The 19,872-nt window shown below is 43.3% G+C and overlaps 1 protein-coding gene across 7 annotated transcripts in view; it reads left to right on the top strand.

The window, feature by feature from the left end:
* Positions 1-19,872, top strand: part of phf21aa (PHD finger protein 21Aa) — a 46,494-nt gene that overhangs the window by 22,624 nt on the left and 3,998 nt on the right. For 4 of the 7 annotated variants that reach the window (XM_024001614.2, XM_070447254.1, XM_024001618.2 and 1 more), the window contains 12 exons: positions 11,342-11,515; positions 11,651-11,905; positions 12,270-12,353; positions 13,008-13,319; positions 13,873-13,995; positions 14,118-14,169; positions 14,325-14,404; positions 14,673-14,733; positions 16,026-16,192; positions 17,562-17,717; positions 19,571-19,646; positions 19,759-19,862. In XM_024001614.2, the coding sequence (XP_023857382.1) occupies positions 11,342-11,515; positions 11,651-11,905; positions 12,270-12,353; positions 13,008-13,319; positions 13,873-13,995; positions 14,118-14,169; positions 14,325-14,404; positions 14,673-14,733; positions 16,026-16,192; positions 17,562-17,717; positions 19,571-19,646; positions 19,759-19,862 (1,644 nt within the window). Of the gene's footprint in view, positions 1-11,341; positions 11,516-11,650; positions 11,906-12,269; positions 12,354-13,007; positions 13,320-13,872; positions 13,996-14,117; positions 14,170-14,324; positions 14,405-14,672; positions 14,734-15,913; positions 15,937-16,025; positions 16,193-17,561; positions 17,718-19,570; positions 19,647-19,758; positions 19,863-19,872 lie in introns of all 7 variants that reach the window. The other 3 variants (XM_024001621.2, XM_024001620.2, XM_024001617.2) reach the window with 3 other exon arrangements.

Raw genomic sequence — 19,872 nt, forward strand, 5'->3', positions numbered from 1 at the left:
TGGACAGAGGCAGGCAGGCAGCCCCAACCCAACCAGACCTCCCTCCACATGGCTGGGAAGCGCCAGATGTGCAGCTCACATTTCATCCTGTTTCAGAGGAAGATAAAAATTAAAATATAAAAATGAGGAAGAGATTATGGAGGTAGAGGAAAGCCAGAGTCAGCAGGCCTTAGGCCAATGACGATGCACAGGATCTGGCTTTTTTGGAAAAATATACATCTTAGGGAATGTTGATGATTGATACTGGATGCCATCATTTATAAGTCTGTTTATCTTGAGAAACTCAAGTTTCTAGTTTTTGTCACATGCCCAAGTACAGTGAAATGCTTTTCTTGCCTTCTCTTTCACAACGATGCAGTAATCAATATCAGTAGTACTATAATTTTAAAAAGTAAGTAGAACAAAAAAAATAGAATTAAGAAGAATGTAAGTAAGCTATGTACAGGGTCAGTTCCAGGGTCATTGTCAATATAAGGTAAATCAAGTGTTTGCACTTTTGGACTATTCCATTGGTTTTCCTTTGTACCGGAAAAATTCAATAAAGCGCAGGTTAGTCATTTTAAAAGTATACTGAACAAAAATATAAACGCAACATGTAAAGTGTTGGTCCCATGTTTCCTGAGCTGAAATAAAAGATCCCAGAAATGTTCTATACACACAAAGCTTAGTTCTCTCAAATGTTGTGCACAAATTTGTTTACATCCCTGTGAGTGAGTGTTTCTCCTTTGCCAAGAAACTCCATCCACCTGAAAGGTGTGGCATATAAAGAAGCTGATTAAACAGCATGGTCATTACACAGGTGCACCTTGTGCTGGGGACAATAAAAGGCACACAACACAATTCCGCATATGTCTCAATTTTGAGGGAGCGTGCAATTGGCATGCTGACTGCAGGAATGTCCAGCAGAGCTGTTGCCAGAGAATTTAAGGTTAATTTCTCTACCATAAACCGACCCCAACGTCATTGTAGAGAATATGGCAGTACGTCCAACCGGTCTCACAACCGCAGACCATGTGTAACCACTCCAGCCCAGGAGATCACCTGAGACCTGACAGCTGATTAAACTGAGAAGTATTTCTTTCCGTAATAAAGCCCTTTTGTCCGGTAAAACTCAGTGTGATTGGCTGGGCCTGGCTCGTTTATATTTTTGTTCATTATACAGTGGCAAGAAAAAGTATGTGAACCTTTTGGAATTACCTGGATTTCTGCATAAATTGGTCATCAAATTTGATCTGATCTTCATCTAAGTCACAACAACAGACAAACGTAGTGTGCTTAAACTAATAACACACAAATTATTGTATTTTTCTTGTCTATATTGAATACATCATTTAAACATTCACAGTGTAGGTTGGAAAAAGTATGTGAACCCCTAGGCTAATGACTTCTCCAAAAGCTAATTGGAGCCAGGAGTCAGCTAACCTGGAGTCCAATCAATGAGACGAGATTGGAGATGTTGTATAGAGCTGCCTTGCCCTATAAAAAACACTCACAAAATTTGCTATTCACAAGAAACATTGCCTGATGTGAACCATGCCTTGGARAAAAGAGATCTCAGAAGACCTAAGATTAAGAWTTGTTGACTTGCAAAAGTATCTCTAAAAGCGATGTTCATCAGTCCACGGTAAAAGAAATTGTCTATAAATGGAGAAAGTTCAGCAGTGTTGCTAATCTCCCTAGGAGTGGCCGTGCTACAAAGATAACTACAAGAGCACAGCACAGATTGCTCAATGAGGTTAAGAAGAATCCTAGAGTGTCAGCTAAAGGCTTACAAAAATCTCTTGAACAAGCTAACATCTCTGTTGACGAGTCGACGATACGTAAAACACTAAACAAGAAAGGTGTTCATGGGAGGACCACGGAAGAAGCCACTGCTGTCCATGACTGCACGTCGGAAGTTTGCAAAAGTGCACCTGGATGTTCCACAGCGRTACTGGCAAAATATTCTGTGGACAGATGAAACTACATTTGAGTTGTTTGGAAGGAACACACAACACTATGTGTGGAGAAAAAAAGGCGCAGCACACCAACATCAAAACCTCATCCCAACTGTAAAGTATGGTGGAGGGAGCATCATGGTTTAAGGCTGCCTTGGGGCCTGGACAGCTTGCTATCATCGACGGAAAAATGAATTCCCCAGTTTATCAAGACATTTTGAAGGAGAATGTTTGGCTATCTGTCCGCCAATTGAAGCTCAACAGAAGTTGGGTGATGGAACAGGACAACGACCCAAAACACAGAAGTAAATCAACAACAGAATGGCTTCAACAGAACTAAATATGCCTTCTGGAGTGGCCCAGTCAGAGTCCTGACCTCAACCCGATTGAGATGCTGTGGCATGACCTCAAGAGAGCAGTTCACACCAGACATCCCAAGAATATTGCTGAACTGAAACCGTTTTGTAAAGAAGAATGGTCCAAAATTCCTTCTGAACGTTGTGCAGGTCTGATCCGCAACTACAGAAAACATTTCTTTGAGGTTATTGCTGCACTGTGAATGTTGAATGTTTACACAGTGTGATCAATAAAGACATGAAAACGTATAATTGTTTGTGTGTTATTAGTTTAAGCAGACTGTGTTTGTCTATTGTTGTGACCTAGGTGAAGATCAGATCAAYTTTTATGCCCAATTTATGCAGAAATCCAGGTATTTCCAAAGGGTTCACATACTTTTTCTTACCACTGTATATGCCATATGTACAGTATTTGACCCAGGTCTGCTGTACATGGTTTCCATGYTACGGCATGACATGATGAGGAGGAGTGGGTCTGAACAGAGTGTACCCCTTAATTCCATCTGTTATATCCCTCCCCTGAGATGAGATGGGGGAAATAGAGGAACTTGTGCTTTTATAAAGTCAACCTCATCTGTGAGTCACTGCTTCCCCTCCCATTTCAAATGAAGGCATTCTGTCCTCATTGACAGGGGGATGGCCATCGAAGGCCGTGTGATGAAGTGCCATTTACCCTTGCCTGTCACTCGCACAGTAGAGATCCCAGTGAGTGATCGACGTGTAGTAGGGGACTTATGACAACGAGGTCTGACAATGTCACCTAATAAATGCCTGAATTACGGCAATGCAGATGAAGCAAAGAAAACATGCGCTATGGGTTTTGACACTCCCTGAGGAAAGCTTGCCGAGGAAACAGCTGATGCTGTGAAGCCAGAGACTGAAGACCATTTTAGCAGAGCATTGGTTCAGATTTTTTTCTCCCGGCAGGCAGCCTTTGGACTTTCCACCATGTAAAATTTGTGAACTACAGACCCTCCCAGAGAAAGTGGGAGGTGGGACAGTTATAGGGCGCCCTGCTGTGCCTGCTGAGTGAGCACTGGGCCTTTGATTAGCCAACCACTGCTTTGCGCCGTATGTTCAGCAGCCAAGTCAGCACTTCAGCAGACACACAGGGCTTTCTCCAAGGCCTCCGCACACTCCAACAAGCATCTGGAGATGACTTGCTTGTGGTTTAAATCTATAACTGGAAAGGAATTGTTGCTATGGTCTCTCAACAAATTATTTTAAGAATGTACATCAGACTCATTGTGTGTAATATTTTACTGTATGTAATTGTCCATTCTTGTTTTGGTATTTGAGAGGTTCAGGTTTTTTGACTTCTCATTTATTCAGAATTGATCATTTAAGCCTTGACCACATTTTCTGTACATACAACTGATAAACAGTGTCCCCCATCAAATAAGTAAACACTTTGATTTCAGTCTTTAGAGGCTGTAAGACACTGTTCATTAACACCTGTGACCATATTGTGCCCTCTGGAGGTCATCTCTGCCTGTGCAGGTTTCTTAACGTATCCTACTGGGCTGTGCTGTGTTCTCTCAACAAAAAGCATTCCATCACTAGGGAGACCCCAAAAGGAAATGCAACTGGCTGACCTACCATATACTGAAACTTATCAAGGTGTGAAAAAGGTCTCTGAAAAGCTGTCAGCTTTGTCTAGCTATTACTGAGCATCAGAGAATACTGAATGGTTATGCTAAAAGATGAGGTACATTAAAATTACAGTAGTTACAGGACAATAGTTCACATACTGTAGCTGTATGTGGAGTAAGAGATGTGGAAAATTTGAGGATGATACAAGATGTCTTGCATTAGCCCAAGATGTCCCAAGACCTTAGCAGCTGATAGCTGTTGTCTGAGAAGGACAACTGTCAGAATCATGAGGGTAGTCTCTGATGAAACCTGTCTCACCATGGCAGCTCTGTGTGTGTGTGTGTGTGTGTGTGTGTGTGTGTGTGTGTGTGTGTGTGTGTGTGTACTCGCTTGCTTGTTTGTTTATTTGTGTGTGCTTGCATGTGTGTGTGTGTGCATGTGTGGCATAGAAAGTTATTTGTCCATCAACTCAATGTAGCTGATGGCAATAACAGGAGAGAAAGCTTGTGCCCAATTCTTCTTTGTGGAGCACTAAAGGGCAGCTCATGCATATGCATCACTGACCTTGCCAAATCAAAGCTAAAGCATTACACTGACTTTTTAAAAAGAATGCAATTAATGTAGAGTCCTTTACACGATCATCTAATTAGAATTCCCATAATAAGCGGACAGTAAAAGGCTGATTTTAAAACGAAATCATTAGTTAAACCACAAAGAATAAGCGCAATCACTGCATCAGTCCTCAAGGCTTAACAGGAGTGCACTGTGCAGATTATGAAATTCCAATGTTGACCCTTTAGTGCTTATTAGAAGTGTTGCACGGTATACTTAAACGTCAGTACTTATTCGATACTGTAACATTAAGAACGGTTCGGTACTAGAATTTGTGCTCTTTTCAGTACTTCTGTCAAATGTGTGTCATGAATCAAGCCTGTCTATCAGCGCAGCCGACCCTGTATTATAGCACGCACCCTGCCTTCTCCACTTACTCATTAGCCTGTACTGGGAGTCTGGGCTGCCTCATGTTAGCTCCCACTCATGCTGCGCAGAAGTTAACAGACTTGAATAATGCGACACGGCATGTAGAAATGTTGAAACTGTTCATTACTGTTTGCAAAACGGGCTAGTCCATTACAGGCTAGAACACTTTACAATGGAAGAAGATACTGGTAGCTTCCAGCTTTGTAAGCAACATTTCCTTGCTAGCTAACAGCTAAAGCGAACATAATTTCACTACCCTAGTACTTTGTTTGTGATAATATGCAACTATAAGGCAAAATATGCAGTTTTTCCAAGCTGATTGCCACCAGAAACATGATTAATTCACTTATTTGGTCTCTCGCTCACGTCTCTCCCGAAGATTATCTATAGAGAGCATTAGTAATGGTGTCTTTTTGGAGGCACTATCTCCACCATGGATCGTTGGACAGAGCCTATGGGGAAAATGAATGCCGTTTTTCGAGGGGTTTTGGATAAACGCAGAAAAGAATGTCTGTGTTAAAAGCAGGCTTAGGAGAACTTACACGTCTTGTTCTATGAGATCATCTTCATCAGCTAACGTCACTTTTTGTCAATTTTGAAGAATTGATGCAATAAAGCACATAAAGGCTTCATAATTCATAAAGGTCATATTAATGCATATTAATGCATATAACGGTCCCGTGTGGCTCAGTTGGTAGAGCATGGCGCTTGCAACGCCAGGGTTGTGGGTTCATTCCCCACGGGGGGACCAGGATGAATATGTATGAACTTTCCAATTTGTAAGTCGCTCTGGATAAGAGCGTCTGCTAAATGACTTAAATGTAAATGTAAATGTTAACTGACTGCTATTATCTCAAATGGAAGGGAAACTGATTTTTTCTTTGTCATCTGTAGCCCCATGAAATCAGTCAAAAACAAGCTCAATAACTCAATGCATGCACAAACTCCTATTGAATATGCATTCACCTGTATTGTGGATAGGCCTAAGCTACATTTGATTTACCCAGTTTATCAATAAAAATGTACCATTGAAATAAACGATTGCCATTCTGTAATTAGACTGGTAAAAACAAGGTCAAATTGACTGTATAATTGTTTCATTAATGCACACATGGATGTCTCAGAATTTCTTTACGTATTTTGTAAATGTAATTATATTGAACTCAAAAAATACGGCAGGTAGCCTAGTAGTTAGAGCGTTGGGCCAGTAACCAAAAGGTTGCTAGATCGAATCCCCGAGCTGACAAGGTAAAAATCTGCCGTTCTGCCCCTGAACAAGGCAGTTAACCCACGGTTCCTAGGCTGTCATTGTAAATAAGAATTTGTTCTTAACTGACTTGCCTAATTAAATAAAGGTTCAAATAAAATACAAAATTATTAACAAAAATGCCCAACAATTGAACAGAGCAGTAGCTGAGTTTATCTGTATGGGTCAAGTGCCATTCTTTGACTAGCTAATATACCTACCAAAAGGCAAAAGGCCTCCAGCAGGGACGGGGGATTAAAAATAAAAATATAGGACAAAACACACAACACGACAAGAGAGATAGCTCAACCTAAGACAACAACATAGCATAGCAGCAACACATGACAACACAGCATGGCAGCAGCACAACATGGTAGCAGCACAACATGGTACAAAGATTGTTGGGCACAGACAACAGCACAAAGGGCAAGAAGGTAGAGACAACAATACATCACGCAAAGCAGCCACAACTGTCAGTAATACTAAACCTGGTATCGGTATTGAAGTCAAAATTCTGGTATTGTGACCACAGTACTTGTTAGTCCTTCATACATATTTCTCTATCTTTTGATTAATTTTGGGGTGGAAAGCTGCAGTGCCTGTAGCAAACAGTTAAATAGGCCTGATGCAGAGGAGATAAGGGAATGAGAGCAGCATCACCTTGTAGAGCTGACAGGACCCTCACCTCAAACCCAATGAAAGATTAAATTAGAGGTGTGCAGTGGTGGGATTATAGATCCGAGGGTAGATGTACTGCATGGATGGAAGGGGGAGGTCACTGGCTAGTACTGATACATCCACGCTTGTTAAACTAACACACAAACACAGCAGTCATTCACCACAGCACTTCTAAAAACCTCATGCTTATTGCTCTTCCCTGGAGCTGTGTATTTCATGTGCACAGGTTGGCCTTTTTGCTCAGACACGCCTGTGTTTGTTTTTTTTATTGATGATGTTTGCAGTTCTCATTAGAGGTCGACCGATTATGATTTTTCAACGCCGATACCGATTATTGGAGGACCAAACAAAGTCGGKCGATTTTTATTTATTTATTTGTAATAATGACAATTACAACAATACTGAATGAACACTTATTTTAACTTAATATAATACATCAATAAAATAAATTTAGCCTCAAATAAATAATGAAACATGTTCAATTTGGTTTAAATAATGRAAAAACAAAGTGTTGGAGAAGAAAGTAAAAGTGCAATATGTGCCATGTAAGAAAGCTAACGTTTAAGTTCCTTGCTCAGAACATGAGAACATATGAAAGCTGGTGGTACCTTTTAACATGAGTCTTCAATATTCCCAGGTAAGAAGTTTTAGGTTGTTAGAATTATAGGACGATTTCTCTCTATACGATTTGTATTTCATATACCTTTGACTATTGGATGTTCTTATAGGCACTTTAGTATTGCCAGTGTAACAGTATAGCTTCCATCCCTCTCCTCGCCGCTACCTGGGCTCGAACCAGGAACACATTGACACAGCCACTCTCGAAGCAGCGTTACCCATGCAGAGCAAGGGGATCCAACTACTCCAAGTCTCAGAGCGAGTGACGTTTGAAACGCTATTAGCGCGCACCCCGCTAACTAGCTAGCCATTTCACATCGGTTACACCAGCCTAATCTTGGGAGTTGATAGGCTTGAAGTCATAAACAGTGCAATGCTTGAAGCATTGCGAAGAGCTGCTGGCAAAACGCACAAAAGTGCTGTTTGAATGAATGTTTACGAGCCTGCTGGTGCCTACCATCGCTCAGTCAGACTGCTCTATCAAATCATAGACTTAATTATAACATAACACACAGAATTACGAGCATTAGGTCATTAATATGGTCGAATCCGGAAACTATCATTTTGAAAACAAAACGTTTATTCTTTCAGTGAAATACGGAACCGTTCCGTATTTTATCTAACGGGTGGCATCCATAAGTCTAAATATTCCTGTTACATTGCACAACCTTCAATGTTATGTCATAATTACGTAAATTCTGGCAAATAGTTCGAATGAGCCAGGCGGCCCAAATGTTGCATATACTCTGACTCTGCGTGCAATGAACAGAAGAGAAGTGACACAATTTCACCTGGTTAACATTGCCTGCTAACCTGGATTTCTTTTAGCTAAATATGCAGGTTTAAAAATATATACTTCTGTGTATTGATTTTAAGAAAGGCATTGATGTTTATGGTTAGGTACACATTGGAGCAACGACAGTCCTTTTTCGCGAATGTGCACTGCATCGATTATATGCAACGCAGGACACGCTAGATAAACTAGTTATCATCAACCATGTGTAGTTATAACTAGTGATTATGATTGATTGTTTTTTATAAGATACGTTAATGCTAGCTAGCAACTTACTGGCTTCTTACTGATCTGCGTAACAGGCGGGCTCCTCGTGAGGCAGGTGGTTAGAGCGTTGGACTAGTTAACCGTAAGGTTGCAAGATTGAATCCTTGAGCTGACAAGGTAAAAATCTGCCGTTCTGCCCCTGAACAAGGCAGTTAACCCACCGTTCCTAGGCCGTCATTGAAAATAAGAATGTGTTCTTAACTGACTTGCCTAGTTAAATAAAGGTGTAAAAAAATATATGTTTTGGCTAAATCGGAATGGCCGATTTTAATTAGGGCCGATTTTCAAGTTTTCATAACAATCGTAAATTGGTAATTTTGGACGCCGATTTAGCCGATTGTTATGAAAACTTAAAATCGGGCCTAATTAATCGGCCATTCCGATTAATCGGTCGACCTCTAGTTCTCATGTGGTCTCAGATAGCATTTGTGGGTACTTGTCAGATCTATTTCCAAATAGGCTGTTCCATATTGTACTACTGCTTGATTTGATCAACAACAACAAAAGATTTGATTTCAATGAATAGAAAGAAACATAAAGGTTGTTTTCCTATGGGGGATGAAATTAAGTTTAAATGGTATTACAGTGAAATGCTTACTTGCAAGCTCTTTCCTCAACAGTGCTGTATTAATATAACAATTGTCAATGCCAGTAATATATATTTTTTAAAGAGCATGATGGGGCCTCCCGGGTGGCGCAGTGGTCTAAGGCTGTGACACCAGAGACTGGGTTCGAGCCCAGGCCGGGAGGTCCATGGGGTGACGCACAATTGGCCTAGCGTCGTCCGGCTTAGGGAGGGTTTGGCCGGTAGGGATATCCTTGTCTCATCGCGCACTAGCGACTCCTGTGGCGGGCCGGGCGCAGTGCARGCTGACCAGGTCGCTAGGTGCACGGTGTTTCCTCCGACACATTGGTGCAGCTGGCTTCCGGGTTGGATGCGCGCTGTGTTAAGAAGCAGTGCGGCTTGGTTGGGTTGTGTTTCGGGGGACGCATGGCTCTCYACCTTCGTCTCTCCCGAGCCCGTACGGGAGTTGTAGCGATGAGACAGTAACTACTAACAATTGGATACCACGAAATTGGGGAGAAAAAAAATAATAAAAGAGCATGATCAATACTGTACGAAGTCAGATAAAAGGTAAGAAATAATATACATGATTGGGATTTATATTTATTCATTCACGGTTATATTTTCCTTGCGAAGCTACAGTTGGGTGTTTTTGCTTGCTCTGACAGAATTTACATAGACAGTCAGTTACCCTTTGTTCAGATGCAGCACTCTCCAAGAAGTTTGGCTCAGCCTGCCCATATAGCTTCCGAGAGGACATTGGCTCACTTTTCACTGCAGTGAGTGTGAGTGAATGGACAGAGGTGAACTAGAGTGGTCAGACTCTGTTCCGTCTTATCAGACGCAGGCAGCAGAGAGAGAGAGCGCTTTCGCTGCATACGTCAATGGAGTGAATGTGAGGGGAGAATGAACTGCGTCTCATTGTGCTGACTTCATCATATGTGTCCTCTCCTATCTCCTGGCTGGCCCGCGAGAGGCAGTGGCAGTGGCAGTGCCAGAGTCAATGCAAACTAGTCTGAAGCCAGGCCAATTGGCAACTGTAAACTGTTTGTGAATGTGTGTTTATGCATGTGTGTTAATCTGAGGGAGTGCGTGTGTGTGTGTGAGTGTGTGCGTGTGCAAGGTTCTGCAATTAGCTCTCTGGGCATAAAGGAATGCAGGAAATAATTAGAAACCGTAAAGCATTCTATGAGCCTACCAGAAAAGGATTGATGCTCACTGTGTGGGTAAGGTTGCAGATAATTGAGAATGTTTGTGACTTGCTGTGTCAGAACCAGTATAAACCTGTTGTTGGGGGATGGAACAGATGATTTGCCTAGAAGCAGGCTGCTCATGACTGGGGTAGGTGTCCTGTGTGCTGTAGCCAGGGGGAATCTGGGACACCTGCCACTTTGCTTGCTGTCAAACTGGAAGCATGTGGGGGGGTGAGCCTTGTGTGTCTTTGTCACAGTGTGAGTATAACAGTTTCAGGCTGTATTTTATTGGACCAAATTCCAAGCTGAATTTCAGCACTGGTTCTGCAGGAGGCTAAAATGATTGTTCATCCTCATTGACTTTCTGGTAATGTTTAGCTGTGGTAGTTGGTTGTGGTTACTATATAAACATATAATACTAAATCTGTGCCTTTTTTTTGCAATAGCAAAGGGATAGCTAGAAGTATCCAGGGCACTTCCTGGTATTCCCCAGTGAGGGCGATTCTTGCATTTATATCTAACCGGATTTAGGCCTACATGCGTGTGAAACGAATCCTCATGTAATTTTAATAAGTTCTCTAGTCAGAATAAAAATGTGGATACATGGAACATAGTTTTTTGTTGTTCAACAATCAACTGGATAATGTACACAGTTTGGATTCCACCATTGCTTTGGTTCAGTGCGCGATGTGGCCATTTTTTTTGGTCATTTGATCTATTTTCGGTGTGAATTGAACCTGAGGCAGATGCTGTTCCTCTCTCTTCTCACTCTTTCTGTTCCCATTTACCTCACCACCTCCTTCTGCCTTAAGCAGAAAGCATTTCTGTTACGTTTAAGCAAACAGTGCCTTTTTATTGCCTATGATCCAAAAAAAAATGAAAATGACTGAGTCGGCAACAGAGGGAATTGGGTTTGTATGAGGTAAAGAATAACATTTGTCAAGGACAGTTGCTTGTCTCTTTTTCCTTTGTTTTGTGCTTTTGATATTCTGGCACTGGACAGTTTTGTTTGAGTCACCATTATGTATGTACCTCTCTAGCACAGCACAATCCGTATGAAAACTGAATTCCTTCTGTCGACTTAAATCTGTCTGTCTCCTCCTCTGTCTTGCAGAAGAAGGTGGTGGAGCAGCTGAGGAAAGAGCTGCTGGTTAAACAGGATCATCCGGAGGTCCAGGCCCATCAGCAGCCCCAGCACCCAGTGCAGCCTGATGGGAAAGCCTCTGCCCTGCCTAACCTCCACACCCCACCCTCCCTGCCCTCGCCTGACAAACTGAGCACGCCACAGGTACTTGCTCTCACACACACACACACACACACACACACACACACACACGCACACACACACAGCTGTAATAGTAATATGTTGGTATGTGTTGTTGAAGGGTAGCCCCGTATTCAACTTATCTTCTCTCCTGGGCAGAACACGATGACGATCACCCCGGGCATCGCCACTAAGACTCTACCTCTGGTACTGAAAGCTGCCACCGCTACCATGCCTGCTTCCGCCGTGACGCCGCGACCCTCCGTCGCCAAGGTCACAGCCATCAGCAACACGCCCAAGGCCAGCATAGGTCASCCTGACTCACTGAGTGCACCTATCAACCTTCAGACATCCAGCAAGTTGACCAATCAGGGAATGGAGCCTGTTCGGATAGTCTCCAAGAACACTATTGTTGTAAGTAAACTGTATGTCCCACATGTCACTCACTCAGCTTCATTGTCTGCACATAAAATMKATTTACACTGAACTGTCCCTGAAGTCCTGATTGTGTTAATAGTATATGTCTGATTTGTAAACAAACATTTTAAATCACAGGGCACCGATGGGGTTGCTGTCTTCTTTACATAAGTATAATGTGTCGCCCTTTTCTGTGTCGTTGCAGGGGTGTCTGTAAATGCAGATTTCATAAAGAACCTATTTCTCTCCACTGTGTGAATTGTACGTTTATGAGTGTGCTCTCATGGTCTATCTCGTTGAGACTGCACAGCTGTGCGTTTTCACATTCTCTAACGTGTGTAAACGGATGGTTTCGTCACAGGTGCAGGCCACTGCCCAGCCTATCAAAGTTCCTCAGTTTATCCCTCCACCTAGACTGATGCCTCGACCTACCTTTGTACCGCAGGTTCGTCCACATGGATCTCCCCTCCCCTCACCCCGCAGCCTCTCTCCAGTAACACTAACAGGGGGCGTTTAGACTGGATATCAGTCCTAGAATGACCAGCTTCTAAGCTTGCAATTCATTTGGTATCATCTGACATCATGTAACATCAAATGTACTCAATTTGAGGCAGTTTGATTGCATAGCCTACCAGGCTACAATCTTTTTCTATTCAGAGGTCTGAATAGGGATTKTACTGGAGGGGACTGGTGGAGCKAGTTCTTTTAAATTMGTTGTGTTTGTCTTGTGTCCTTTTGTGATGTGTGTTCCTGCATTCATATGCTTTTTGACCAGGACTGATGGCTTGGCCCAAGACCTGTTTCCGTGGCATTTTCGTAACCCCTTGCTAACTACCTGGCTTCACTATCTATGTCAGCAGTGTTGTTCCTTACCACGTGCTTTGGCTGTTCCTTCAATCTACCTGCCCAGGGCCAGCCCAACTCCTGCTAACCTTTGTTGTGAATGTGGCATGTCCTCTGTTGTTGCTGCTTTGTGTGTTSATTACKGAGGGTTAATGACAAAGCTGTGTAATTGATATGCACTTTTTCCTGCTGTTTAAAAGGCATTGGCCCTTACATGCTGTATACTCACTATCCTCCTGTCTATATTGCGGACCAGGTCCGACCAAACCCAGCCACACCTACGCCCACTTCCACGGTGCCAATCGCCCCTGCGCCCCCTCCTCCCATGCTGGCTGCCCCTCAGCTCCTCCAGCGGCCTGTCATGTTGACCACCAAGCTGACCTCCACCACCGGGCCCATCCACCAGGTACGCGTTCTAAACGGCCAGCCCTGCGCCAGCATCACCAAGACCCTGCCCTCTGCCCAGCTGACTGGCATCGTCATCACCTCGCCAGCCACCATTACAGCCATCACCCCCCTGGCAACACATCAGACCCTTCAGATCAGAAGCCTCAGCCCTGACACCAAGGTGAGAGCAGGGGGGGGGAACGAAGAGGGGGCGGGCGAACTTGATTTCTCTTAATTACTTTTATCTCAAAGGATCCAATCAAATGAAATCTTATTAGCTTCCAGGTAATATTTTGAGTAGGGCCTTCGGTAGTAGGATTACCATTTTCATTGCTGTTTAACCAYGAAGCACGCAGCTGTTAGCCTTGCTGTTTTGTGTTCATCACAGGCTTCTTACTTAACTCAATTTGGTCTGCATAGGCACCCTGCTTTGTTGATGTGCATGGATAGGTACTTGAGCGGCTGCCACAACTCTCTTCCAGAGAGTGAATTCTTAGATACAGTGACATATTGGAAGACATCCCAATAACCTCTCAATAACATTAATGAATAGAGAGTCCTCCACCTCCATAAGCAAGGTTATCACATCCCTCTGTCCTGGTTTGCTGTGTGTTTTAAAATGTGTGTTTTTCTCGTCGAGAGAGAGAGGTCTCTCATGAAGGGACGTAGCACCCACCGTGGAGGGACTGTGACTCTTGAAGTGTGCGGCTAACTCTGTCACTTCCGTCCTCCAGACTGTTAAAGCTCGGGGTGTTACAGAGCCGAAGACATTGGCCAGTGCGCCCTCCTCCCCCTCACACACCGCTAGAGGCACCCCTCCACCCCTGCTGAGGAACAAGAGAGAGGACAACCCCCAGGTGGTTATACACAGATACACAGATGAAAACAAGAAAATAAAAGTATATGGTCAGCTTTTGTGGGTCAATCTGGTTTTCTGGCACGTTTGAATGAACATTTGATTTCTTGTTCTCTCCCACAGAAACTTGCCTTCATGGTGTCCTTGGGACTTGTGACATACGACCATCTGGAAGGTTGGGAGACCCAAATGGAGCTTGGCTTTTTCATAGCACCCCCACCCTGTTCTGTATACGTTTTTTTACAATAATGTCTGAACTTGCATGAGGACAATGTAACATTAGATATGTCCATAGTCCATACAGACCTGGTCTATTTTATACCTGTGCAGAGATCCAGAGTCGGAGGCAGGAGCGCAAGCGGAGAACGACAGCAAACCCGGTGTACAGTGGAGCAGTGTTTGAGCCGGAGGTACAGTATATAGACCACTCAGCTTATTATTATGGCATTACGATGATACTGTCAGGGTTGGGCTKAATTCCATTTAAATTCCAGTCAATTCAGGAAGTACATTGATATTCCGATTCAAATTCTCTTCCATGGGTAAAATTTGGAATGGGAATTTGGTTTACTTTCTGAATTGACTGGAATTGAAATGGAACCGACCRCATYCTGTACCCGTTCTAGCTCTGCTGTGAGAGAACCCTACCCAAGTAGTAAACGCAACCTATATTTACAGCGTAAGAAGAACGGCGTCACATACRTGAACACTCCTCTACACCAAGGCACCAGGAAGAGAGGTCAGTATGAATCTCTTGTCAGGTTATGGAAACACCTAGCTCCTCAGGGTTGTYTGGAGAGTCCCACCTTGTACCCTTGTTAACACCATGTCAATTGGACCGCACGCCTGCCTCCCAAATACCAGGWGGAAGGCTATGCTGTCATATCTCATAACTGTGGAGACTAGTTTACAGCATTTTGTTGTACTGTGATGCTGTCCCATCACAGACTTACTGTGGTAGCTATTTTGGTTGCGCTGTCATGCTAATGCAATGTAGCTGGCTCTTTCTTTGCCTTGCATTTCCCGCTTTAATGCCACTTGACTCTGTGCTTTTTGCCCTGTCAGTAATTCATGCTACTTAACCAGCTCTCTTTGCCCTCTCATTAAGATYCCTTCCCAACCCACCCTGCTCTGAATGTATTGTTGAGGATGGCCTCACAGCTCTGCTCTGCCTATACTGTATGTGCTCACCCCAGGACTCCACCAAGCAAAACCCCATGTGGATTTGAGCCATGTCTCTGTCTGAATGCTATGGGTATGGCATTAGCCTGGGTACCAGTCTGTTTCAGTTATCATTCCAGACCTTGCCACTCCTTGTCATGTTTAGCATGACACGGAGTATATGGAGTGGAATGTTAACAAAAACAGGTTAAGGATTTCAGGCTAGTATGGCATGCCAAGTCAGATCTCACTGCTAATTTGTTTGTAACAGACTTAAGAGGCCTGTTATGTGACAGGTTTAGTGGTACATTGCGGTTTTGTGAGTAGAAAATGTAGGAGTATTGATCCTCATATGAACCAAGCATTTGCTTCCCACGTTCTGACTGACAATGTTGAATGTAGCTGTATTTGACCTATTGTTTCAAATAGTACATTGAAATAATGTTGATAATAGCTGACATAATTAGATTTGACATTTGTTTCAACAATGTTCTGCTCTGCGGGTCGATACGATGTGGCTTATATCTTGCTTTGACCTGCTTTGTTCTCGGAACCACTGTCTAATTAACTGTCAGCTTTTTGTTCTCCGAACTACTGTCTAATTAACTGTCAGCTTTTTGTTCTCCGAACTACTGTCTAATTAACTGTCAGCTTTGCCCAGCTCACCCTTCCTCTTGACCCAACTTCATGTTGTTCCCCCTCGCTGTGTACTAACGCTTCTGTCTGTGCTCCTCCTCTTCCTCTTCCTTATGCGCTAGCCAATGAGGACCCCTTGTCACAGGTATGTCATGAGAATGTTTTTTTTATTTTGTTCTCCCATTTTCCTTTCTTTTGTTTTTGTTTTGTTTTGTCGTGTCTCATCTCACCCAGGTCGCCCACCCAAATACAGCAGTGTTCCTGAGCTGGGTCTTCACACCCCAACATCCCCCACCAGCAGTCATTCCGCCTCCCCGGCCCACCATCGGCCAGAGAGGGGGGGCTCTCACTTCCCCGTCCACCCCCACACCCTCCCTCTGCCTAGCCCCAACTCCGGGGATGTAAGTAGCTGATGAAGAGCCCACTGCACCTACCAGGACTAGAGGAAGCCTCCCCCCAAATCCCCCCTCAGTGGTATCTCCCTGAGGCCCTATGGTTTCAGGACAGACCATACCTCCTTACAACATGAAACCTTCCACATCCATTCACTTTTACACCCTACATGCCATTACATCCATCATTCATTRATGTGTGACAATCTATGTGTGTCCTGGTGTCCATAAGCTTACAAAGCYAAAAGTCCCTCCCTCCTTTGGCTGAGGATGTTTGGATCAACGCATCACACATCAGTGCTGTTGACAGTGGTGTTTGGGGTTTGGTAGGGTACCTTGACCAGCAACATTACTCGCGGTCATCCAGTGAAAACTGGGGAGTGTGAACAACACCCAGTGCCCACAAACACAATTACAATGTGGATAGTTTGAAAGCACAGTCAGATTGGACAGGTGTCATTCAGTGAAGTTCGACTCCCTCTCCTCTAGTCCCACATATCCAGGTATGATCGGTTGGGCGTAGTGGCCACAATACTGATTGATGCAATTCTTCCTGACAGGGAGACATCCATGAGGACTTCTGCACNTTTTTTTATTTTGTTCTCCCATTTTCCTTTCTTTTGTTTTTGTTTTGTTTTGTCGTGTCTCATCTCACCCAGGTCGCCCACCCAAATACAGCAGTGTTCCTGAGCTGGGTCTTCACACCCCAACATCCCCCACCAGCAGTCATTCCGCCTCCCCGGCCCACCACCGGTCAGAGAGGGGGGGCTCTCACTTCCCCGTCCACCCCCACACCCTCCCTCTGCCTAGACCCAGCTCCGGGGATGTAAGTAGCTGATGAAGAGCCCACTGCACCTACCAGGACTAGAGGAAGCCTCCCCCCAAATACCCCCCTCAGTGGTATCTRCCTGAGGCCCTATGGTTTCAGGACAGACCACCCCTCCTTACAACATGAAACCTTCCACATCCATTCACTTTTACACCCTACATGCCATTACATCCATCATTCATTTATGTGTGACAATCTATGTGTGTCCTGGTGTCCATAACCGTACAAAGTGAAAAGTCCCTCACTCCTTTGGCTGAGGATGTTTGGATCAACGCATCGCACGTCATTGCTGTTGACAGTGGTGTTTGGGGTTTGGTAGGGTACCGTGACCAGCAACATTACTCGCGGTCATCCAGTGAAAACTGGTTCGTGTGAACAACACCCAGTGCCCACAAACACAATTACAATGTGAACAGTTTGAGAGCACAGTCAGATTGGGCAGGTGTCATTCAGTGAAGTTCGACTCCCTTTCCTCTAGTACCACATATCCAGGTATGATCGGTTGGGCGTAGTGGCCACAATACTGATTGATGCAATTCTTCCTGACAGGGAGACATCCATGAGGACTTCTGCACTGTGTGCAGGCGCAGTGGTCAGTTGCTCATGTGTGACACATGTGCACGTGTTTACCATCTGGACTGCCTCGCTCCACCTTTGAAAACCATTCCCAGGGGCATGTGGATCTGCCCCAAATGTCACGACCAGGTAACAGCAGCATCTGTCCCTGCAGTCTCAGCCACTTAGAAGCTCCCCCAGCAGTTCCCAGGCCGGTTGTAAACTAAATGCAGCTAATACAAGCTCCAGCTGAGCCACAGCCACCCCTGTTTATCCGAGCCAGTTTGTAAGAGTGAGATATTAGAAGGTGAAACCTCAGTATGAACCACTCATGCCACCTTGTCCTAGTGCTCTCAGGAATGTCAAGAGCGTGTCTTATTGTAGGGTGTCTGAGCAATAAGACTGTTCCTAGCTTTGTGAGTTCTCCAACAAATGTTTTGAACAGGCATGAGAAAGCGACCATGCATTTCACTTCATTATTTGTACAAAATGCTTCTTGCACTGTCATCCTTGTTTTTTCTTTTTTTTTCTTGTCCGTCTGGTCTCTGAAAGATTTGTGTGATGTGGAAGTGCTCCACAGGGGCCCTATATGTGTCCCTGGGCTTTTGGTAGCTTGGTTGAAAGGGAGGACGTGTCATGTTGATATCCCTCTGTGCAATGTTTCCATAACATACAGTATGATAACCTACAGTAACCAAMAATCATTTGATTCATGGCCTTGTCTCTCTGTCCTAAAATCCCTGACAACAGCGTTCAGAGCCATGATTGTATAAACGTCTGAAAGTTGGTGAAGATATCAGGCAACTTCAACTAAAGTATATACAGTGCGGTCCAAAYTTGTTGACACCCTTGACAAAGATGAGCAATAATGACTGTATAAAATAAATAATTCAAATACTGAGCTATATTTTATGCAAAAGAAAAATGGAAAGTATATTATTTTATACCAACACAATTGTTTAGAGAAAGATTTTGTTCAACGAGTAATAATGTTTTTTCTCAAAAAGATAGTCGTCAAAATTATTGACACCCATAAATACTRGTGGAATTAAAGTGGTCTAAGGGTTATTATTTGGTCCCATATTCATAGCACGCAATGACTACATCAAGCTTGTGACCACAAACTTGTTGGATGCATTTGCAGTTCATTTGGTTGTGTTTCAGATGATTTTGTGCCAAATACAAATGAATGGTAATTAATGTATTGTGTCATTTTGGAGTCACTTTAATTGCAAATAACAATAGAATATCTAAACACTTTTACATTTAATGTGGATGCTACTGTGAATAATGATSTGTGATAAAGTTACAGAGGGTCAGAGATCATACCCCGAAAGACATGCTCTCACCATTACCAATAACAGGGGAGGTTAGCATGTGTTGGGTGTATAACCTTTGACCCTCTGTAACTTTCTCACTAATCATTATTGACGATTTCATTCAGGATTATCCGTAATTATGGTAGCATCCACATGAATGTAGAAGTGTTTAGAAACGTTATATTCTTATTTACAATAAAAGTGACTCCAAAATGACACTACATTATTTACCATTAATTTCTARTGGGCACAAAATAATCTGAAACAACCAAAACTAACTGCAAATGCATCCAACAAGTTTGTAGAATCACATGTAATATAGTAATAGTAATATGGAACCAAATACTAAACCTTTGACTACTTTATTTCTAAGAATCTTTAGGAGTGTCAATAATTTGGACCGACACCTTTTTTGAGAGGAAAGAAAAGTATTACTTGTTAAACAAAATCTCTTTCTCTGAGCAATTTTATTCTTATAAAATAATATAATTCCCCAATTTTGGGGGGAGCATACATTATATACCCCAGTATTTGAATAATATTGTATATCTCCACTCACCTGTCTCCACCAAAAACTACTGAAACACAATTGATGGTTGAATGGTTATTACAACATTGTAAAAAAGAAGCAGAACTAAGCCTATTGTTGACATGGATTCAAATGTTGTTCTTTTTCTTCTTTAGATTTTGATGAAAGATGAGGCAATCCCATGGCCGGGAACCCTCGCTATCGTTCATTCCTACATTGCATATAAAGCAGGTACAGAAGAAGCCCGATCTTAAAAAGAGCTACCTCAAATGAAAAAAAAATGTGTTCATTTAATGAACACTTAGCGTTGACTGTAATGGTTTCTCTGTCTTCTGGCTGACAGCTAAAGAGGAGGAGAAGCAGAAACTGGTGAAGTGGAGCTTGGAACTGAAGCAGGACAGAGAACAGCTAGAACAAAGGGTCAAACAGCTGAGCCAATCCATAACAGTAAGCATCA

This window comes from Salvelinus sp. IW2-2015, linkage group LG15, assembly GCF_002910315.2.
Source record: "Salvelinus sp. IW2-2015 linkage group LG15, ASM291031v2, whole genome shotgun sequence".
Taxonomy (NCBI): domain Eukaryota; kingdom Metazoa; phylum Chordata; class Actinopteri; order Salmoniformes; family Salmonidae; genus Salvelinus; species Salvelinus sp. IW2-2015.